The sequence below is a fragment of the Monomorium pharaonis genome, chromosome 3 (assembly GCF_013373865.1).
Source record: "Monomorium pharaonis isolate MP-MQ-018 chromosome 3, ASM1337386v2, whole genome shotgun sequence".
NCBI classification, from domain to species: Eukaryota; Metazoa; Arthropoda; class Insecta; order Hymenoptera; family Formicidae; genus Monomorium; species Monomorium pharaonis.
Genome location: NC_050469.1, coordinates 1,136,124 through 1,157,730, shown reverse-complemented (window position 1 = coordinate 1,157,730; position 21,607 = coordinate 1,136,124). Strand labels below are relative to the sequence as shown.

The window sequence follows — 21,607 nt, the reverse complement described above, 5'->3', positions numbered from 1 at the left end:
TATTTAATGCATCAGATAAACTGATATGTAAATTATTTAGTATTAAAGGAAAAATAATAACTGATATAGATTTTAATTTAACATTAACTGCATTTTTCGAATGCAAAGCGTATATATGCAATCTGATATATTGTTTTATTAATGCAATAAAGTTAAATCGATAACGACTTTAACTGTAAGATGAAAGTATCAGTAAGTCAGTATGCAGTTCAAGACATTATTTTATTGTTTTGAATCATCTAAGGAATATATACAGGGACAGAAATGATACATATAACACATAATACAAAATATCGTGTATTATGAAAAGAAACGGACACATGCACCGAATACCCACACATATTCCGATATGTGTGAAACTTGGTATGAGAGAAAGCATTTCTGTCCTCATGTGTGTGTGCGCGTGCGCGCGCACACATATACATATAGAAGTATGTATAAATATTCAATAAGAAACAGTTAAGCATTATTTTTTAAGTTACTAGTAAAAATAAAATATTCAGTATTAACTCCGAGACAATTAAACATCATCGTTTTTAAAGCATTGAATTCTACAAAAAACAATATTATTAAATATTAAGTATGAAACAGAAATATGTAATATTTATGTAATACTTTAATATCGAGTAATATTTGTTTTATTTTATAATAACCTATATGTTATATAAAAACATTTTTTTTTTTTTAATATCAGAGATATGAGATGAATGAAATGATTGTTCTATGGAATTATAAGAATACAATATGTAATGTACAATATTTAATGCAAATAATTTACAAAAGATTTTATATAAGATTTTTTACATATTATATTTTCTACTATAATTAATAATTGTATAATTTGAAAATGAACTTTTACGTAAAAAAAGTTTTATCGCGAACTCGTATAATTCTAGCTATAAGGGTCATTGTATCTTAGTTTTTTACATGTAATATATATTTTAAAAATAAGTTTCATAAGTTTTATAAATTAATTTGTGTACTGTGATATTTTAATTAAATAAACGTATGTATCTAATCAAAAGAAAGACAAATTTAGTTTTGTAAAAAACTATTTATTTTTATATGGCAAATGATTCAAAGACACGATCATTTGTCATTGTTCATCGGCAGGGTTTACATTATACTATTTCTATTTAGAAAAGCATGTTTTTATTCGAGCAGCAATTTGGCCTCATTTCCGTTAACTTTTTTATTGATACCATGCTGAACTGCAAACTCGTGTTTCACACTGGCGAACAAGATGTCCGTTAGAAGAAAGATTTGTGCTATTGCAAATGCCAAAGTTACTCCGAAGTAGAAATTAGCGTTCGCCGATCTAGAATAGATCCACTGATGCCATACAGTTGGGGCAAAGACCGTGCAAAACAGTATAAAACAACCTACAATAAATCCTTGTTGCATATCTAGAAAAAAAAAGTGAAACATATGTTGAAAAACAATTCGTATCGTTTTGAATTTTGCAATAGAACTAAGAGTTCAACTCACGTTGGAATAAGTGTTTCCACAGTGGCAGTAGAGATATATAAAAGCCGACGTCTCCAATGCAGGGATAAGATTTAAATATGGCAGCGATCGCTAAATAGGAGAACGCCAGTAACATTGGGTCGCGTCGTAATCGCAGCGCTAGAGGGACTATGTAGAGTAAACTGACGTTTATCTGGAAGGATGCGATGAAGAGCCATCTAAAGTGCTCGAACATCTCCGTAAAAAAGTACCAGTATAGGCCAATATTCGGACGTAAGTCGGGAACAGTTAGGATAAAGCCAATGGTACTCCACAAGAAAGACCAGCTTTCCATAATGCAGTAAGAAACGGCGAACAAGGCCGCCAGGATGCTCGAAAATACGATTAACATCGTAACAATACTCGTTTTTTTATTCTTTGCCGTATTAGCGACATAGATAGTTGCTGGTACCATGAGTGATATGGGATAAAGTCCTTGCAATGTCAGTAAAGCTATTGAAACACAACTCCAGAGCACAGAACGTCTAGTCATCGACACCAGCGCGATTGAACAAAGTAGATTGGTAAAAACTGTGGTCGTCAGACCAATGCAGTTCAGTATTATGTACGGATTGAACAGATACGCTGCGGAAACGTACAAAGCGGACGTGCTGGAACTATCTGTATTAGGCTTCTCATCCTTTTCTTGTCGTGTTTTTTTCATTGCCTGTAATTTAAATTGAAGTTAATGTTGGATTCTTAACACAAAATGTAACTTCGAACTAGACATATTTAATCAGCTTTGCTGTTATGTTTGGGTCTTTTCAATTCCAAACTTTAATTAATTTTCTTACTAATATTTTATTTAAAAGCTTTTTTCTGACTTTTAATTTTATTTGTTAATGTAATTTCTTCTGAAAAAAATTGTTTTATTTTTTTCAAGTTTTCTGATCAGCGACGGTAAGAGATTACTTAGGTTTACTGTGTCGCAGTAATTAACTGTTTAAGAAAAATTGTTAAAATAGACTTGAAAATAATAAATTACAAATTAATATTCTTTAAATCTAATTTTTATTTTTACAAAGATTAAACTATTATTTTTTGCTCAAGATAATTATATTAAGGTATTTTTATTTGTTTACTGGCATTGATGTAGTGATCCTAGTAACAAAAAATTCAAAGAAGATAGAAGGGTTAATTATAATACTGTACTGACCAACTCAATTGCATAATGTTTGGCAGCAAGAGCAAGGCATAGGGCAGTTGTTAGGTCAACAACAACAAATAGCAAAAATAATGCCCACTGTGGTAAGTATTCCTGCATCAGTTTGAACACATACAATCCAATTGGAGTTTCGTGAAACAGATCTCCCTCGTATGGGTCTATGCCAAACTTGTGCAGGTAAACTCCTTCAGTTACTGTGAAATCAAAAACAGATTAAACAAAGACTACGAAATCAATATGTCCCTAATTAATCAAAATTATATTCAATGCTAAAACTGCTAAAACAGATAAAATGATTGGTTTGAAAGTTACTCAAATTTATAATAAAGTATATAAGAATCTAGTCAGGTGGATTTAAGTAAATAGATTTGAAGTAGATAGATATGATTATTTGTCCACCAAGTCCTTGGCAAATTGTTATGCTTGAAGAGTAATAAATTTTATTGTATTCTATATAATAAAAACAAACCATACTCTGAGACTTCCTATAACTTTTGTAGTAATGTACAAATGTAGTATTAAATTGTTAATTTTGTTTTCTTCATAAGTAGTTCTAATATTATTCTGTACATACAATTAAAATTTCATCGTTTTTTTACAATTAAAATTTCTTTTTGTTGAAAAACTAAACATACTAATGAGTTATAACATTTATATACAATTTTTCAAAATAAACATCTGTACAAATATTTCCTAAAATATGAAGTATATACACCTAAGAGTATTTAAAAAAATATTTTTTTTAATTTTTAAAAATAATGAAAATTAAGTATCGTGAGTCAACATGTGTAGAGAGGATGTCAAGAACCATCGTGTGTAAAGAGTGATGTTTTAGCGTTTAAAATAAAAATATTGAAACATGACCGCGACAAAATTAGGTTTGTCCTGTAGAAAAGTCGAATTAAGGCAGTTGAGACTAACCTCTCTTCCAGGAGTTCAAGGCGGTAGAAATCTCGACGCGATTGCAGATTATTTTTTGATACTCTGAATTCATTATTAACAACCTGATGGTGCCGGCCAACGCGAAATTTGACACCCACTTTCTCGACATGATCGCTTTATTTAATGTTCGCGTTGTCACTACCACAATCGATTCATTTGTCCCGCTCACGGAGACGTAACCTTATCGTAACACCGGCGTCTGGTCTGGGAAGGCATATTTTCCATATTTTTTGATAAGACACCGTTTTATTGATAAACTGTGATAAACTGACAGTCTTGCGGAGTACTTGCCCCGACTCGGGCGTCAGTAGATTCGCGCGATATGCCTACGCTTATCTACAATTATGTTTTGATTGTTGATCATCACATGAATGCCAAGAAATCGAGAAAGACACGCCGCGCGACACTACACGATACGACGCATGACACATATCTGTAGCACATGCAAAATAGTACATTTTGCAGAACGTAAATGTTATAAATTAAAAATTGTTATTACTATCAGTTTTTATTTTAACGAATTAAACCATTATTCCTAAAGCAACCTTTTTTCATAAATATAAATGTTATTTAAGAAAATTATTAATGAAAAATTAAAACATTATTTTTACAAACTTAAAAAATTGTAACTTGTTTTACTTATTTTTTTAGTTTAGTAGCATAAACAGTACAGTAACATATTTTAATATAAAAAAAATTATAAATGCATGCCTGTATGTGAGTGTACATATGTATATAAAATAGTTTTTAATCATGACAGATAAAAAAGAAAGTTTTCTGTAGATTGTAATTTTTTTATTTCATTAATCATTAATAAAAATAATAAAACTCGTCTTTTTTATCAATTGGTTATTAGAACATTTATGTCATAATGTTAATTATCATGTAATTTCGATAATGATTAAATAATAAACACATAAATAGCAAAAAATGTGGAACGCTTCACGATTTTGCGTGTCATCCTTGCGCAGGGGCCATGCTAATCTTCTCTGTATCGTTCCAATTTTAGTATATGTACTGCCGAAGCAAGTACGATGAAGTTTTTCTACAACATTGCTTATATACGGAATGATACATTCAAGTGTACTAACGAGAAAAACAGAAAGTTACATATTCTCATCGTCTAGCGGTGAAATTAGGCACTACGTTCGCGACATAACCTCAAGAATAGGCGTGGAGTATCAAATGCTGTAGATAACATCTTACAAGTAAAAATAGGAAATTATTTAATGATTAATCAAATATAAAATTACTTTTGAGGTAAGAGTTATTGTGATGTTTTAATGATATTCCAATTCAAATTTTAGTATTTTAATTAATTTAACAAAGTCATTACATTATATTAAATATATTACTGATGAAAATTTTTCTTAAAATGTCTTTTTTAATTTCTATATTATAAATTTTAGAATTTTTTTCATTTTTTTCTAGAAATCTTTATGCAATGAATTTAATTTGAAGATATTATGAGAGTTTTATAATTCAGGAAATTATAAAATCTAAAAAGAGGTTTAAAACGGTAAAAACTTAAAAAGTTTTAATCTATGTAAATTTTATTTGTTTTGAATAATGTTCAATGTATTTGATTTTTTCTTTTAGATCTATTGGGAATTATGCAATTGAAAGGCTGGAGATATGGTATGTTTGTTGGGGGTTTCTTTGGACTTATAGGTATATCCTGTTATGTTTCCATGATACAACCTATGTTGAATCCTGAACCATATAGTAAATTTTTTTTTTATTAATAAACAACTAAATGTAATATAATAAATTACTGTTACTTCAAGTGACAATAATTTTTCAGAGAAAATTCGAGAACGAGCTCTTTCAAACAGACCTACATAATTTAACTATAAAATTTATTTGGAAGTTTCTATAAAATTGAACATGTTAATTACATGTTATGTAAAGTTTCTTTCTGTACTCTTAGGAAAATTTTGTCTAAAGGATAGGTATTAGAAACAGATATAAAATTAAAATGACTTGTTTGTTGTACAAAATAAATGTTAATATTTATTAAAACTGTATAATTAATCATGAAAAGTACACAAGTCATAAAAAGAGATGGTACTTATGAATTCCAGAGAATATTGATGTTCCCATGACTTATGCACTTTCCACGTAATCAGCGATTCGATTACCTGTACAATTATCACATACAGAGAAATTTCGTTCGTAAACCGACTAGAAATTTCAAGTTGCAAATACATAGTCTCTTAACTACACACATACACACACACACACACACACACACACACACACACACACACACACACACACACACACACACACACACGTATACACACGTACACACACACACACACACACACACACACACACACACACACACACACGTACATACATACATGCACACATGATAGGCCTTATGTTAAAAATCATCGTCATCGCACACGTCAAGGAAGACATCAAATGCTTGTCGATTGCAATTGCCTTCTGCAGTGAAAACGTATTTATGAAACGTTCCGTCCATACATACAGCTGTAATTACAATAAAATAAGAGGATAAGTAGAATGTATTGACATTTTTTTTCGAGATAAATATACTACCTATCACAGAATTATGTGTGCCAAATGCGCAAACGCAGGCACATTCTGGAGGTACTGTAAAAGTAGCCAGTGCCCATTGACTCTCGACATAATTGCCTAGGAAACCCATGTTTGAAAAGCTAAAAAAGCGAGATAATATATAAAATTACATAAACTGCATAAAAACTATTTATCTAGTTAGTAAAGTAGCATCATTCACATACGTGGATCGTCGATTCAAGCTGGTATTTTTTAAAGCAAATATATGTACCGTTCCTTTATCACTTGAGACACACAAGAATTCTGAGTCTCTGCTAAACGTTATGCTAAAAGAAATATTATTAAAACATTAGAAAATTGAGAAACATTAATTGAACTATGCTAGGTATGTGACAATATTAATCTTGTATACTTACCAGTAGAGCGTAGCAGGATCGGCACCACGTCTCAATTCAACTAATAAATTTCTACGCACAGAGTCCCACACTCTTATTAAGGTTCCTTGAACGGATGCAGTTGCGATCATAGTTCCATTTCCATTAACTGCCAGACATGCTAATGCACCCTGTTATGATAACATTATGTATACATGAATATAATAATTAATTTTATTATTTGAGACAAAGCTGCTTTCATAAATTGTCAAATTGAAGTGACTGAGATGGTGACTGGCTTACTAGTATAATAATTGCTTATTGAACATAAAAAAATCTAGATTTGATTCTATCCTGTATATAAAAAATTTTGCATGAAAATAAACAATAATTTCAAAGTAATAAATCAGTAAATTTTGACAATATTATATTGAACAAGGAAAATCCAAGTACCAAGTACCTGATGTGCTGAAAGAGTTACAGGAGCACTGGAACTACTAGCCTCGGTAGCTCCAAGATCCACCAATTGTACACTACCAAGTTTGTGGCCAGGAAAGGCCAGCAATTGCCTCTGAGCTGTTGCAAATGTTGCTATTTCTACCAAGCCTGTTGGATTGTCTCTAGTTTCAAGCGTCAATAATCTTCGAACAGGCGTTGGGAATGAAAAGACATGAATCTCTCGCTGTAGCGCCACTATCATTCTATGACATAAAAATGTTCTTTTATAGAACAAATGTAGCACATATAAAAATGTACACTGAGAAAACAGGATTTATCGTACTTGTCCCTTCGCAATCTGACTGCTTTAATGAGACTGGTAAAGGTAACTTCCATGACAAACTTCTTTGACAGATCGTCGTAGATCAGAACGGTATTATCAGCAAATTTAGCACGGTTGCCACCACCCACCACGGCAATCACGTTCGTTCTCCAAAGCATTTCGGCCATGGAGATGCTTCCCATTAAATCGTTATCGAAATGCGCTTTCTCGACTAACGGATCTACATTGTAAATTCTCAATCCAGACTCCATGCAGCACGTAAAACAACCTGTCAATAAGAGATGATGTCAATCCAAAAAGAATGGAGAATCTTGTGGTTTCAGTTGCAAATTAAAATTTACCTTGATCCTGATTGAATCTCAGGCTATGAATGCCTCTCGCAGCCATCGTAATCCACAAAGATAGATGATCGACAAAAGCGGGGTTAACAGGAGCAGTTTTTTCTTGTAACGGAAATCAGGATTCTTTTCTCTCTTTGAGAAAAATTGATTTTTAATGACATTCTGAATTTCTAATCCATGATACACGGTCAATGCAGTATCGTATGTAAGTACCATAAAGATTATTATTCAAATTTCGATGTTCTTATTATTTACAGTCAACAAGTGCTTTCTTATTTCAGCGAGCATGATATGCGGATGATGCAGAGGTCTTTCTGATCTTATTGGAAATCGACCGATGCGTTCCAAAAGCCATTAAAACAAGATACTTCTTTTGTACCTCATGTTAAGCCAGAGGCCTAGTTTACATCGTGCATTTGATACGCGTATCAAGTAGTGAATTTAAGCTGATCAGCCAATGATTAAACACATTCACTAGTTATTTACTATTTGATACGCGTATCAAATGCACGATGTAAACTAGGCCAGAGATACACGATGCTTGTTTTCGTGCTAGTTTGTTTGCTATATGAAAATACTCTGTCTTGATTGGTGCATATTTATTTATCTTCAGAAATGCACCAATCAGGACCAGGTATTTCCATCCAGCACGAAAACAAGCATCGTGTATTGTAGGCTTTGAATTAGTTGATTTCTTAGGGTATGTTCCGAAATCTACTGCCAGTACTGACAGTACTGTTTTTTCGTTCCGAAATCGTTTTCAGCGTGCTGTCAGCAACTGTAAATTACTATCTATTCTACAAAAATAGACCCTAGGGAATTACTGACTTCCGGCTAATTTTACACATTGTCCGGAGGTAGTGCAAATTCAGTAAAGCATATGGCCGCCGTCCGCCGTACATTAATGTGTATAATTAAAATTGACGAGATTGTTAAAAAATTAATTGTAACAATGGAAACTGTTCGATACGAACTTATTGATGGCGACAATAACATTTATGAAGTGTTTCTGAAAATCACGCGATGATTATATCACACAATATTTTGTTCAATAATGAAATAATAGAGAAATTCTATTTTTTTATTATAATTCCTACCTAAAATGTGCTTTGAATCCTTCATCCGAAAGTAAAGCAATAACATTTTCAATATAATTTTTTATGCGTGGCCTTAATTCCAATGGTCTACGCTTAGTAATCATGTTTAAGACATTTAGAATTTCTTCTTCATCGTCTGATGAACTGTCACTGTCACTATTAATAACATTCACAATACCTTGCACTGCAATTATAATTGCATTGACATTTGCCATAATTAGATTGTATAAAGTTAGGTTTTTATGATGGCATCAACAGTTGCTGGTTTGACTGTAAACGCATTCCGTTTTTTAGTGTTGCCAGTATTCACTGGCGTTTCGGAACAGCTCAAACCCAGTAACTTTAGTAGCAGTACTGTCAGTACTGTCAGTAGATTTCGGAACGCACCCTTATTATTACTGAATGTTGTCCAATCCATGATGGAAGAACATAAGGAATGCGTTCGGGGAGACGCTATTAGCGCTACCAGCATTAGTCCATCTTCATTACTCATTAAAAGTAGAACAAGGATAAACTGATATGCTGATAGCGCTAATAGCGTCTCCCCGAAAGCACCCTAGGGCCGGTATTCATAGGCTTAGTTTACATCGTCAAAACCTTAGTACGCGTATTAAGTTTGGTGCGCACCAAAGCCTTAGTACGGGCGCGTTTACATCGAATGTACTAAGCATGTACTGTGAAAAATATAATACAAATTTAATTCATGTTGATGTCTCCTACTAAGACATTTTCACACCGGTTTTTAGATTTTAGCACTGAGGTTATGCTCAATTGCTAAATTCTCTCTAAAATGCGTTTTATGCGTTTACATCGACATTTGTATCACTTGGTACGCGTATCAGTTTAGTACGATACTCCTACTTGATACGCTCGTACCAAATTGATCCGGCAGCGTTTACATCGTGCGTACTAAATATTTAGTACGAATTTGATACGAATATGGTACCTGATACGCGTATCAAATGCACGATGTAAACTAAGCCATAGTCGGGTCTTATATTTAAGATCATCTTAAGTACTGTCTTAAGATGCCATCAACCAATCACAGAGCCGTATTAGCATCTTAAGACATTGTTTGAGACGATCTTGAAATAAGATTTGACTATGAATACCGGCCTAGGTGTGCTCTTGCGCATAACCAATAAAAAAATTGATGCCAGATACCGCCATCTTGTCGCGGCAATTTGAATTTGGCGTACATCATTATTTTATTAGTTGTACTCTTGTGCTTTTATTGAGTTATTTTTATGCTTACAATAACACAATAATTTATATTTTTCAATAATAATTAATTTTTTATTTATCTATGTTACACTATATCAAATGGGTTATGCTCTAGTTTACATCGAACACTTGGTACGCGTATCAAATAGTAAATAACTAGTGAATGCTTTTAATCATTGGCTGATTAGCTTAAATTCACTACTTGATACGCGTACCAAGTGCTCGGTGTAAACTAGAGCTATATCTGTTGCACCAAAATAAACAGAATTATAATAAAAGTTATAATAATTATAAAAATTTAAAAAAAGTAAAAGTATATTAATATACATATAAAATATATGTATACAAGTAAAAATATATTCTCCATTTGTTTATTCTTTCTAGTTTGTGTATAAATATTGAATTATTATAAATTTTCCTTGGAATTATTTTTTATATTTGGAAAAGCAATTAACATAACAATAAAACTTAATTTGTTTTTATAATAGATTTTATAATACATTTTAACTAAAAATATTTATTTACAGTATAATATACTATAATACATACATTTATAAAATTTTAAAACACGTTTGAGAAGTTTTTACGATAAATCATACGATAAATCTGATGCACCTTTGAGATGATAAATCTAGGGCCGGTATTTATAGTCTTATATTTAAGATTATCTTAAGTACTGTCTTAAGATGCCATCAACCAATCACAGAGCCGTATTAGCATCTTAAGACATTGCTTGAGACGATCTTGAAATAAGATTTGACCATGCTCTAGTTTACACCGAGCACTTGGTACGCGTATCAAATAGTAAATAACTAGTAAATGTGTTTAATCATTGGCTGATCAGCTTAAATTCACTACTTGATACGCGTACCAAGTGCTGGGTGTAAACTAGAGCTATAGCTGGAGACTGTTCTTTTTTGTGCTACACTGGTGCAATAAGTTAAGCCAGAGATACACGGGGTGTTTACGATAATGGCTATTCGAGTAATTTTCTTTAGGACCGAAATATATGATAAGCACAACCATCTACTATCATCATGATTCGTGACAACTCAATGCTGTCCGGTACATGGTGGAAAAATACAAGGTGTGCTCTTGCGCATATGGGTCTAACAACCAATAAGAAATGTGCTCCAGATATCGCCATCTTGTCGCGGCAATTTAAATTTGGCATATGTATTATTATTGGTTTAACTTATATTTGTGTTTAAATTGTGATTGTTTCGTTATTTTTACTATAAGATAATTTTTAAAAAATTACAATATTCTAATTTAATATAAATAATGCGTTTTAAAATGACTTTCTAATTTAATTTTACATAACTTTTGATAAAGTTGGTTTTTTGTTCATACAATTTTTAATGTAATAAAATTAATTCTATAAACTATTAACTATATTTAGTTCAAAATTTTTTAATTTATACTCAATCTTGATATTTAATAATAAAAAGTAGATTAAAATATACATCTAAATTATAAAAAATAATCATAAACTAATAAAAGTAATTTTTTAAAAATAAAATTATCTAATTTTATTTACGACTTTTTGTAGTAACATTTAATACATTTTTAATTTTAATTTAATTAAGTAGAAATACATTGTAATAGTAGAATTAAAAATAGTAGAAAAAAGGTAGAAATACATTTTACAACAAACAAAATATAAACAAATCTAAATATTTGAATTAAATTTCAAATATTTAGATTTAGAAATAAAATAAACATAAAAATAAAAAGTTAAAAGTATTTTATTTCATAAAGAAGTAAAAATTATACAAAATTCAGAGGAATAAATATTCAAACATAATATAAAGGAACTATACAAGTTATACAAAATCTTTGTAAAAATATTCTTAAACATATTTCTATGTATTTTATAGTTTATCATTATAAAAGAATTATTTTTTTAAACAAATTACATTCCAAGGTCTGCATTATTTTTTTTTATTTGTAATTTTTCTCATCTTTTTTTGTTTCCACTTCATAATGCAACCTCACGTGAATAAGAATAACTTGAAATTTAAGATAATGGAATAGAGATTAAACTTTTACTTTAGCCAGAGAAAAACATATAGCACAATGCTGACGAGATTTAAGAAATATTAAGGCCGAAGGCAGAGAACGAGACGTAGGTGTCGTAGTCGTAGTCGTAGGGTAAAGCAGAGAAAAACGTAAGTCGTAATATACTACTACTCTAGAGTCTAGAATAGTATACTACGACATCTACGACTTACGACGTTTTTGTTCTCTGCCTTCGGTCTAACTGTCCTGGAGATGCGGCAGCATACGTAACATACGCGATTTTATTAATTACGCGACGTGCGACATGTGTGACGTGCAACGTCCGACCATGGGCGGCATGGGCGCAGCCATGCCTGTGACGTTGAATATGGCCGTACCTGGTACCCTGCGCAGAACTATCCCAAATTCGTCTCAAGAACGAGCACACCTTACATTCTTCCATCATGGTCCGGTATAGCCACTGATCTCATTAAAGTGGATATGGCATACCCTAATAATCTGAGGTAAAAAAGTGTGACCAATAGAATACCGGAAGCCATTAAAGTTGTAGTCAGCGTACACGCTTTTGGCGGAAAATTTGAATGACTAACACAAAATATATGTGTTAAATAAGATATATTGTAAAAATATAAAATATAATTATAATGTAACCAGTAAAAATGAATTAAAAAATTAATTAATTTACAAAATATATTAAAATGTATATGTTTAGTAATTTGAAATGTTCTAAAATATTAATCTGGAATGTGTTTATTTGAATTTTTATAATATTGTTTTATATCATACATATAACATTTAATATTATGTATTTTTTTATAATTGTAAGTGACATTTGTAAGTGACTTTATAACAAATATTTTGTAATATTTAAAAAAATATTTGGTAATATATAACATTTTTATGTATAAATTGAGTCAAAATATATAAATATTTTATTAAATAAGAGGATAAATAAAAGATTAAAAAATAAAATTTTGCAGGTGTCTAAAAATCGTAAATTTTTATTTATGACCATCTTGTTAAATAATTTTACTAATAAATAATACTACTACTACTAAACTTATAAATAAGTTTAAAGGGTATTGTTATAGCTTATTTTGTCCTCGTGTCCTTAATTGTGTTGTAGTAATCCATACTTGCAGCTTGTAAAAAAAGTAACTATTAGACATAAATTAGCATAGATTTATTTAATATTTAAGTAAAAATATTATAATGTACATAATAAAATGTATATACATGCACTATATACATGCACAGCATAGAAGCAAATAGAAAATAAGATAATTTTTTTATCGCGTTTTTTAGAAAATAGTAATAGAAAAGTAGTAATAGAAAAATGTTATTTTGCGTGCTTTATTAAACTTTGCAAGTCACATGCTGTGCTATTTAAACATAATGACAATAATGTTACATTATAAATATATTTTATAACATAAAATATATGAATTCAAAACAAACATATCACTTAAAACTTAAATTTGTAATTTAAAGCAACATAATAAAAATGTGTATTCAACAAATACTTATGTACTTATGAGGTACATATTTGAATCCAGATACATTATATATTAAACATATTATTATTAAACTTTTCAGACTTAACCTTACTCACCTATGAACGTTTGTTGTTTATTTTCACTTCCTTTTCCACAATAAACACATTTTTTAATTTTGGAATCTTACTATTTTACTATTTTACTATTTTTATTATAAAAAAGTAATATTTTGGATAAAACTGCTACACATTTACGTCTATAAATAATTAATTACACGTGGAATTTCGTATCATCGTCACAGTAAACTGTGTTCGTATTCGTATACACCGCCATATTGTGTACAGAGACTACAACCTTCAATTGGTCACACTTATTTCGTCCTATGCCATATCCACTTTAATGAGATCAGTGGGTATAGCCAAATCATCACGAGCCGGGGGCTGGGGTCTGGGGCTGGGGTATGGAGTAGTGGAAATAGTAAACAATGCGAGTCTGCTCCAAGTTGTACGCAGCCATATAACAGATGCAAATTTAATTTTTCTTGTTCTTCCTGAGTGTATCGTCAAAATATAGTGACTCTCGAGAATGCAGAGATTGAATTACCTTATAATTTCTGACACATAGGCCGGTATTCATAGTCAAATCTTATTTCAAGATCGTCTCAAGCAATGTCTTAAGATGCTAATACGGCTCTGTGATTGGTTGATGGCATCTTAAGACAGTACTTAAGATGATCTTAAATATAAGACCCGACTATGAATACCGGCCATATTCCTTTAACCTATACTGCTCAACACAGAGCACTCTCCCCTCTTTCTCGCTCAGCGTGGGTACGCAATGGTGGATAAATCATGTGACTCAAGTGACCAATCAAAATTGTGTTCGCCATTGGCGAATCTTTGATTATAGGTCTTTAGCTAATTCAAGTACGTGATTGGTCGAAACCTTACTGTTACGGTTATGTCAATTCATGTGTGAGGGCCTTTACAGAAAAGTTGCAAGTTTATTGGTTAAAAGCCATACGATAACCAATAAATTTTCAACTTTTCTGTAAGAACAGAATTTGCGAATACGTTTCTCTTGCAAATGAAAGTAAGAAATATGAAATGAGGTTTGCCCATTTTGTTTACTCCCAGGGGCTCGATTCTTGAATTCATTCGCAAGAAAACGTATGCGCAAATATCCGCTCTAACAGAAAAGTTGCAAGTTTATTGGTTAAAAGTCATACAATAGCCAATAAATTTCCAACTTTTCTGTAAGAACAGAATTTGCGAATACGTTTTTCTTGCGAATAAATTCAAGGTTCCTCTCTGCTTTAACCTGTTGCACCAGTGCAGCAGTGCACAGCAGTGCAGCAAAAAAGAACAAGCCAAGTGTCTCCCCGAACGCACCCCTCAAGTGCGAAAAGTGCAAGTAACGCAAACTGGCCCAATGCTATATTCAGAATTGTTCATCTAGCAACTAGGGATGGGCGATACAAGCTAAAAGTATCGATACATCATATCGATATGTATCGTGGATAAAAACATCGATACGCAGAAAATATCGAACGTCTTGTATCAATATTATTAATATCGATACTTGAAAATTACATAAACAAAATATTAATTTAAAATAACATTGGGTATATTGCATTTAATTTAAAAATCACAAATATTATGTAAATAGTATGTATTTATCTCTTATTTGAGAATTTTCTATATTAAACCTATATTAACTTATTTTCTATATTAAACTTAGAATAACTAATTGAAACTTAAAATAACTAAAATATTGAATTTGTTTATTATTACATTTGTTATTACCCAGATAGCACAAAATATTATCATAAATATTCATATATATCTTACAAATTTATTTTCAAAAAATATTTTTTAAAGAATATATATACTTTTTTTATACCTGACAAATCGGACATAAAAATATGTACAAAATATTTATCATAAATATTTTTCCTTCTTATAAACATTTTATAAATATTTTGTGCTATCTGGGTACAGATTATTATGTTATACATCCTAAATATAATGTAAGTTAGAACTGGCTAATCACAGTTATTCCCTTCTTCGGAAGAATAGCTGTAATTGGCCTTATGACGTCATTAATCGCTCCCGGAGCAATTAACCCAAGCTGATCGAAAACGCTAATCTGACAAACAGATGCGATCCATTTGATTTTTACAAATGCTTCGAAGCATTTGATTAACCAATTAGAACAAAGAATTTTATGAGTTAACCAATCTAAGGCCTAGTTTACATCGTGCATTTGATACGCGTATCAAATAGTAAATAACTAGTGAATGTGTTTAATCATTGGCTGATCAGCTTAAATTCACTACTTGATACGCGTATCAAATGCACGATGTAAACTAGGCCTAAGAATGCTTCGAAGCATTTGTAGTTAATGCTCTAGTTTGGGTGCTTTCCATTTAATGACACAAGTCGACACAAGTGTTGTTCTATTTTTGTTACTCATTGAACAAAAAAAAGATAGAACGATGCTTGTGTCGACTTGTGTTACTAAATGGAAAGCACCCTTTACACCGAGCACTTGGTACGCGTATCAAGTAGTGAATTTAAGCTGATCAACCAATGATTAAACACATTCACTAGTTATTTACTATTTGATACGCGTACCAAGTGCTCGGTGTAAACTAGGTCTGTAGCGTCGAATAGACCACATTCATAGGTGTATCGAAGATCGATATTCAGGGGTTGAGTATCGATATGCCAAAATATCGAATAATAAAGTATCGATACAAAAATACCGATATTTGAGTATTGAAGTATCGATATTTGTAATATCGATACTGTATCGCCCATCACTACTAGCAACATCGTGAAACGCGGTTATACGATAATCCAAGCAAATTCGAGTGAGGTTATTTGTATTTACGATATCGTTGACGAGTTGTAAACAAGAATTTCCATTCTTTTACTGACGCGACACAGATTTGTCACTCTCGGCAAGCAACGATGGACTTCCAGAATCGTCCAGGCGGCAAAACCGGTGGTGGTGGCGTCGCCTCCTGGTCGGAGAGCAATCGCGACCGTCGGGAGCGGCTCCGTCAGCTTGCCCTGGAGACCATTGATTTGAATAAGGATCCGTATTTCATGAAGAATCACCTGGGTTCATACGAGTGCAAACTATGTCTCACTTTACATAACAACGAGGGTAGCTACCTAGCGCACACGCAAGGCAAGAAACACCAGGCCAATTTAGCCAGGAGAGCTGCAAAGGAAGCCAAGGAAGCGCCACAAACCCTTGCGCCGGAAAAGCCTCGGGTTGAGCCGAAGAAGTTTGTTAAGATCGGTCGACCTGGTTACCGGGTCACCAAGCAGCGTGATCCAGAGTCTGGCCAGCAAAGCCTACTGTTTCAAGTAGATTATCCGGAGGTGGCGGACAATGTGATACCACGACATAGATTTATGTCCGCCTATGAGCAAAGAGTCGAGCCACCAGATCGCAAGTGGCAGTATCTTCTATTTGCAGCTGAGCCATATGAAACTATTGCTTTCAAAGTAAGAAAAAATTTTATTTTCAACCATTTTAGGCAATCGTTTGGTACATGTACTAAAGTGTACCAGGGTGTTTTCGCGTGTTTGGTACTTTTTGGTTAAGGCGTGGCTAACCATTTTAGTACATTTCTGGTTGATACCAGCTATACCTTGCAATGAAGTAAGGTAGTTTTTCCAAATCTGCAGTACGAAAAAAAGAGAAAAGAACCAGTTTTAGCGTTCATAGTGGTACATCGTACCAGGATAAGTTCCACCCCTACCATTATCAACCTTGGTACATGTACCAAATGATCACCAAAAATCACCTTTTATCAATAGATCAAATATATATTCCAATAAAATAGAAACTTCTGCTTGTTTGAATTTAAGTGATAGTTCTAAAGTTTTTTTTAAATTTCCTGTTCTGGATTTTATAGGTGCCTAGTAGAGAAGTCGAAAAGGCAGAAGGAAAATTTTGGACTCATTGGAACAAAGACACAAAGCAGTTTTTCTTGCAGTTTGCATTTAAGAATGAGAAGCCATCTGTGGGCAAAGTACCACCACCACCAGTTCCTTTGATAAGGCCAGGACTAGGTCCAATGGTGCCTGTACCACCACCTCCACCTAGACCACCTATGTTCAATCCAGTACCACCACCACCAGCCCTTTTGGCAACTGGAATGCAAATACCTCCCCCACCACCTCACATAGCATAAGATATTCACTGGACCGAGTCAAATCATTTTTTAAAAATAATAGTGAAAATAATATTCATTATTTTCACTATCAACATGAGAGATCAATCTTACTATGGATCAAAATTCAAGAGTGCATAATGTGGACTGTATAATAAGCTTTAAAAATTAATGTATAAGACAACTTGTAAAAATGGCACAAAGAACAAGAGAAATGTACTAAAAAAGTTTTTATTTCATCGAAATACATCCTCCATTAATACATCCAAATTAATCTTGATCTTTTAATTCGCACGTTTCAGCAAAGTTGAGTACTTACAAAGTACACGTTTATGGAGATTAAATTTCTGCAAATAAAATGTATATTACTATAAACTTCAAAATATTTTACAAAATTATTAGTCAGAAAGCATCAATTTACATCAACACACAGCATTTCATTAAAAATATTGTTTCCAGCCAAATGTATCATTATGGCTAATAGCAAATAAATATTACCAATAACAAAAAAAAGAGAAACTTACTCGATTATGCACACAGAACACATGCACCACCAACTGCTTTAATCTTATCCTCTGCCTGTTTACTGAAGAATTTAGCCTTGACAATGACAGGTTGTTTTGGAAGGCGTCCTTTCCCCAGGAGTTTATAATATCCCTGAAAGTTAATAATGGCCTAGTTTATACCGCGCGATCTGACCTATACTGCGATCTAAGATAGTAACAAATTGTTTACACCATGTAGACCTATACATAAGTTTGGACTAATGTAAGCAAGTAGTTTATATGTGTACGCTATAAAGCAGGTCCATCTCTTAGCATTTGCTGGTATACTTAGGGTTACTTGCACCAAACTCTAATTAACTTAATCGTTGATTAGTCATTTGTTAATTTTGCTTAACGACAAATACGATTGGTCAATTCTAATGGACTAATCAACGATTAAGTTAATCAGAGTTTGGTGCAAATGGCCCTTGTACCACTTTATGGTACACCACCGTTTACACGCGTCGTATGTCCTAAGATGGGTCAGGGAAAAAGTGGCCTGACTCAAACAAGTTCGCGAGTGTTTACATTGTTGTGACCCATTGTGTTTAGGTCGCGAACTAAACGTACGGTGTAAACTAGGTCATTGATTGGTATGTTTTATAAACAAAATGTGAAAGTACAAATTTTCAATATAATTGAATTATCACATTTAATGTTTTATGATTGTATAGCTTTTTTAAATATATTTAATAACAATCAGAATGCAACATTCTACAGGGATGTAAGTGTTGTACAGCACTCTTCAGTCCGCCCGTTGCAAATCATCACGTAGGGAAAATATAAAAATATGTTTAAAGAATATAACAATTATATAAAATTACAATTTAAAAATCTATGCCTTACCGCTTTAACGAGATCGATTACAGGTGCTTTGCCTTCAACATCTTTGTACTTTAATCTCGTCTGTTCGGAGACCAGAGTCCACAATTTGTCTAGATTTATAGTGGGACACCATTTGGTGTTGCGTCGTAGATGATAATTCCTCATACCAAGCTGCAAAATGAAGAAATGTGAATTGGGAAATACAAAGTCTCAACAATATGTGTCTTACAAATATTCAGATTATTCAAATACAATCAATGTAATTCAGTTCGCCGGTGAAAAGTGTAGTCTCATCATTTAAAAGTCAATCTCGCCATCTCAGGTTAGCTTAATCAGCCAATTAAATTTATAAATCATCAACTTTACAAAAGCAGTCATATTATTTTGTTTTCCTTATTTATTTTCCAAGAAAAAAATACCAACAATTGAGTTTTGCAATTCTTAAATTCAATTGGATGATTAAAACTAATTGCAGATAGTGATCAGCCAAGAATCGTATCTGTGTGTACATTGTACAAATATTCTCACCTTTCCGAAATAACCAGGATGATATTTGTCGAAATTGATTCGATGATGATGCATACCACCAGCATTACCACGACCACCTGGGTGTTTCCTATGTTTGCCTAAAAGATGCAAAATTGGAAAAATATATATATTAAATCATAATGTTTTTTATATACTTATTTAGTAGAAAGACAAATTGAACAAATTTAAAAGTTTAAAAATCAAAACAAACATGTAAAAAGTCAAGTAGTTATATACAAAAATTAAGCATCTTTGATCTGATTTGAGAACTTTAGTTGAAATTTTACAAGACATCGTATATCAACCCTCGACTAGTAGCAATTGTATCACTTGAGAGCTAATAATGAGTATTCTTTTCAATTCTAAAGAATCACTTTTATATCATCTTTATGTTGCAGATGTAAACAAATCAAGAACTAAAAAATTCTTGCTTTTTTAAGTATATTTTTATTATATATTTATATACAAAATGACTTTGACTATCCAATTTTTTGATAGAATGATTATATCATTATATTATTTGTTTTATAGGATTGATTTTTTTTTAATATTTACGACAATCAGATTGCAACAATCTACAGGGATACAAGTGTTGTACTGCACTTTTCAGTCCGCCCGTTGCAAATCATCATATATGAGATATATACAATTGTAGTTACTGGAAAGTATATTTCTAAAAACTAAAGTTAATGTACATTGGTAAAAAAGCATTAAATTTTAAATTTACAAATATGCTATGCTGCATTTATTTAATAAAACATACTTTTATTTATTTTCTTGCGTGGTTACGGTACTACAACGTAGTAGGTAGGTATAGGCAAACTTACCTACGCGGCCGTGGCCATGGCTCACGTGTCCACGAAGTTTCCTGGTCTTCTTTCTGTGTGTAGACTGAGAAAACATAGTAAAGAAATAAAATGTGGACAAATGTTAACAATAAAATATCACTAACACAAAAATTATTAATTGAAATGGCTTCAAATTGATGTGTAGAATAGGGATTGTTGTCAGGTTAACATTATTTCATATGGCATAGATATATTACATTCTTCTCGCGAGTATAATAAATACAGAGAATTATCCGTGATAATCTCGATTGTATGTTTATCACAAATAAATGGTGAATAAAGTAACGATGTCTCCGATATTGATGGCTTTAATCTGAAAATGTCTTAAAACAAAAACACTCACCATCTCTGCAAAGACGACAAAAGAAAAGAACAGAACCGTGCCAGTTTTGCCAATGGTAAAAGTTCAAGCCATCAAAACGTCTAGGTATGTTTGGAGCACTTTCTGCGCATGCGCGTTAAAAGCACTGACGACGGATGTGAAGTGTAATGGTATATCCACACAACTTGCATAAGCGCAGAAGCATATGCATAAAAAAATTCGATTGGTCTATTTTTTTATATAAGTGCTTGTAGATCAATCAATTTTCTTATGTATATGCTTAGCGCTTATGCAAGTTTGTGTGGATATACCATAAAACCCCATGTTTAGTTCGCACTCTGGCCTAGGATCTGGGGCTCGATTCTTGAATTTATTTGCAAGAGAAACGTATATTCGCAAATTCTGTTCTTACAAAAAAGTTGAAAATTTATTGGCTATCGTATGGCTATTAACCAATAAACTTACAACTTTCTGTTAGAGCGAGTATTTGCGTATACGTTTCTCTTGCAAATGACTTCAAGAATCGGGCCCCTGGGGCTCTATTCTTGAATTCATTCGCAAGAGAAACGTATTCGCAAATTCTAATCTTACAGAAAAGTTGGAAATTTATTGGCTATCGTATGGCTATTAACCAATAAACTTACAACTTTCTGTTAGAGCGAATATTTGCGAATGTTTCTCTTGCAAATGACTTCAAGAATCGGGCCCCTGGATGTAAACTAGGGACTCTATTCTTGAATTCATTTGCAAGAGAAACGTATTCGCAAATTCTGTTCTTACAGAAAAGTTAGAAATTTATTGGCTATCGTATGGCTATTAACCAATAAACTTACAATTTTCTGTTAGAGCGAG

At 32.2% G+C, this 21,607-nt stretch overlaps 4 protein-coding genes, 2 long non-coding RNA genes and 1 other non-coding gene across 8 annotated transcripts; 2 read left to right on the top strand and 5 right to left on the bottom strand.

Annotated features, from left to right (window-relative positions):
- Positions 1-1,039: 1,039 nt before the first annotated feature.
- On the bottom strand, positions 1,040-4,228 carry LOC105840790 (phosphatidylinositol glycan anchor biosynthesis class U protein). The gene is made up of 4 exons (XM_012687855.3): positions 3,593-4,228; positions 2,663-2,865; positions 1,489-2,173; positions 1,040-1,406 (listed from the first exon to the last, which is right to left on the bottom strand). Exons 1-4 carry the CDS (start codon positions 3,720-3,722, stop codon positions 1,153-1,155), a joined length of 1,272 nt encoding a protein of 423 aa, XP_012543309.1. The 5' UTR covers positions 3,723-4,228; the 3' UTR covers positions 1,040-1,152.
- Positions 4,229-4,354: 126 nt separating this feature from the next.
- On the top strand, positions 4,355-5,635 carry LOC105840792. Its single transcript, XR_001139410.3, has 4 exons — positions 4,355-4,873; positions 5,045-5,132; positions 5,213-5,251; positions 5,418-5,635. It is a non-coding gene; the product is annotated as an uncharacterized LOC105840792 (long non-coding RNA).
- LOC114255289 lies at positions 4,540-4,646 on the bottom strand. The gene has a single exon (XR_003626576.1). It is a non-coding gene; the product is annotated as a U6 spliceosomal RNA (small nuclear RNA).
- On the bottom strand, positions 5,600-7,984 carry LOC105840791 (WD repeat domain phosphoinositide-interacting protein 4). 2 transcript variants are annotated; one of them, XM_012687857.3, is made up of 7 exons: positions 7,657-7,982; positions 7,316-7,583; positions 6,995-7,235; positions 6,577-6,725; positions 6,385-6,486; positions 6,182-6,300; positions 5,600-6,112 (listed from the first exon to the last, which is right to left on the bottom strand). In XM_012687857.3, the coding sequence occupies exons 1-7, from the start codon at positions 7,700-7,702 to the stop codon at positions 6,003-6,005; spliced, it is 1,035 nt and encodes a 344-aa protein (XP_012543311.1). In that variant the 5' UTR covers positions 7,703-7,982; the 3' UTR covers positions 5,600-6,002. The 2 variants fall into 2 exon arrangements, with proteins under 2 accessions (XP_012543311.1, XP_012543310.1); XM_012687856.3 differs by having other exon boundaries at positions 5,600-6,300; positions 7,657-7,984.
- Positions 7,985-12,981: 4,997 nt separating this feature from the next.
- LOC118644821 lies at positions 12,982-14,038 on the bottom strand. The gene is made up of 2 exons (XR_004962598.1): positions 13,612-14,038; positions 12,982-13,141 (listed from the first exon to the last, which is right to left on the bottom strand). It is a non-coding gene; the product is annotated as an uncharacterized LOC118644821 (long non-coding RNA).
- Positions 14,039-16,118: 2,080 nt separating this feature from the next.
- LOC105840321 (splicing factor 3A subunit 2) lies at positions 16,119-17,957 on the top strand. Its single transcript, XM_028194838.2, has 2 exons — positions 16,119-17,016; positions 17,430-17,957. The coding sequence occupies exons 1-2, from the start codon at positions 16,471-16,473 to the stop codon at positions 17,706-17,708; spliced, it is 825 nt and encodes a 274-aa protein (XP_028050639.1). The 5' UTR covers positions 16,119-16,470; the 3' UTR covers positions 17,709-17,957.
- On the bottom strand, positions 17,903-20,888 carry LOC105840322 (60S ribosomal protein L27a). The gene is made up of 6 exons (XM_012687226.3): positions 20,777-20,888; positions 20,413-20,476; positions 19,586-19,683; positions 19,079-19,228; positions 18,212-18,344; positions 17,903-18,034 (listed from the first exon to the last, which is right to left on the bottom strand). The coding sequence occupies exons 1-5, from the start codon at positions 20,777-20,779 to the stop codon at positions 18,216-18,218; spliced, it is 444 nt and encodes a 147-aa protein (XP_012542680.1). The 5' UTR covers positions 20,780-20,888; the 3' UTR covers positions 17,903-18,034; positions 18,212-18,215.
- Between the last annotated feature and the right edge of the window lie 719 nt (positions 20,889-21,607).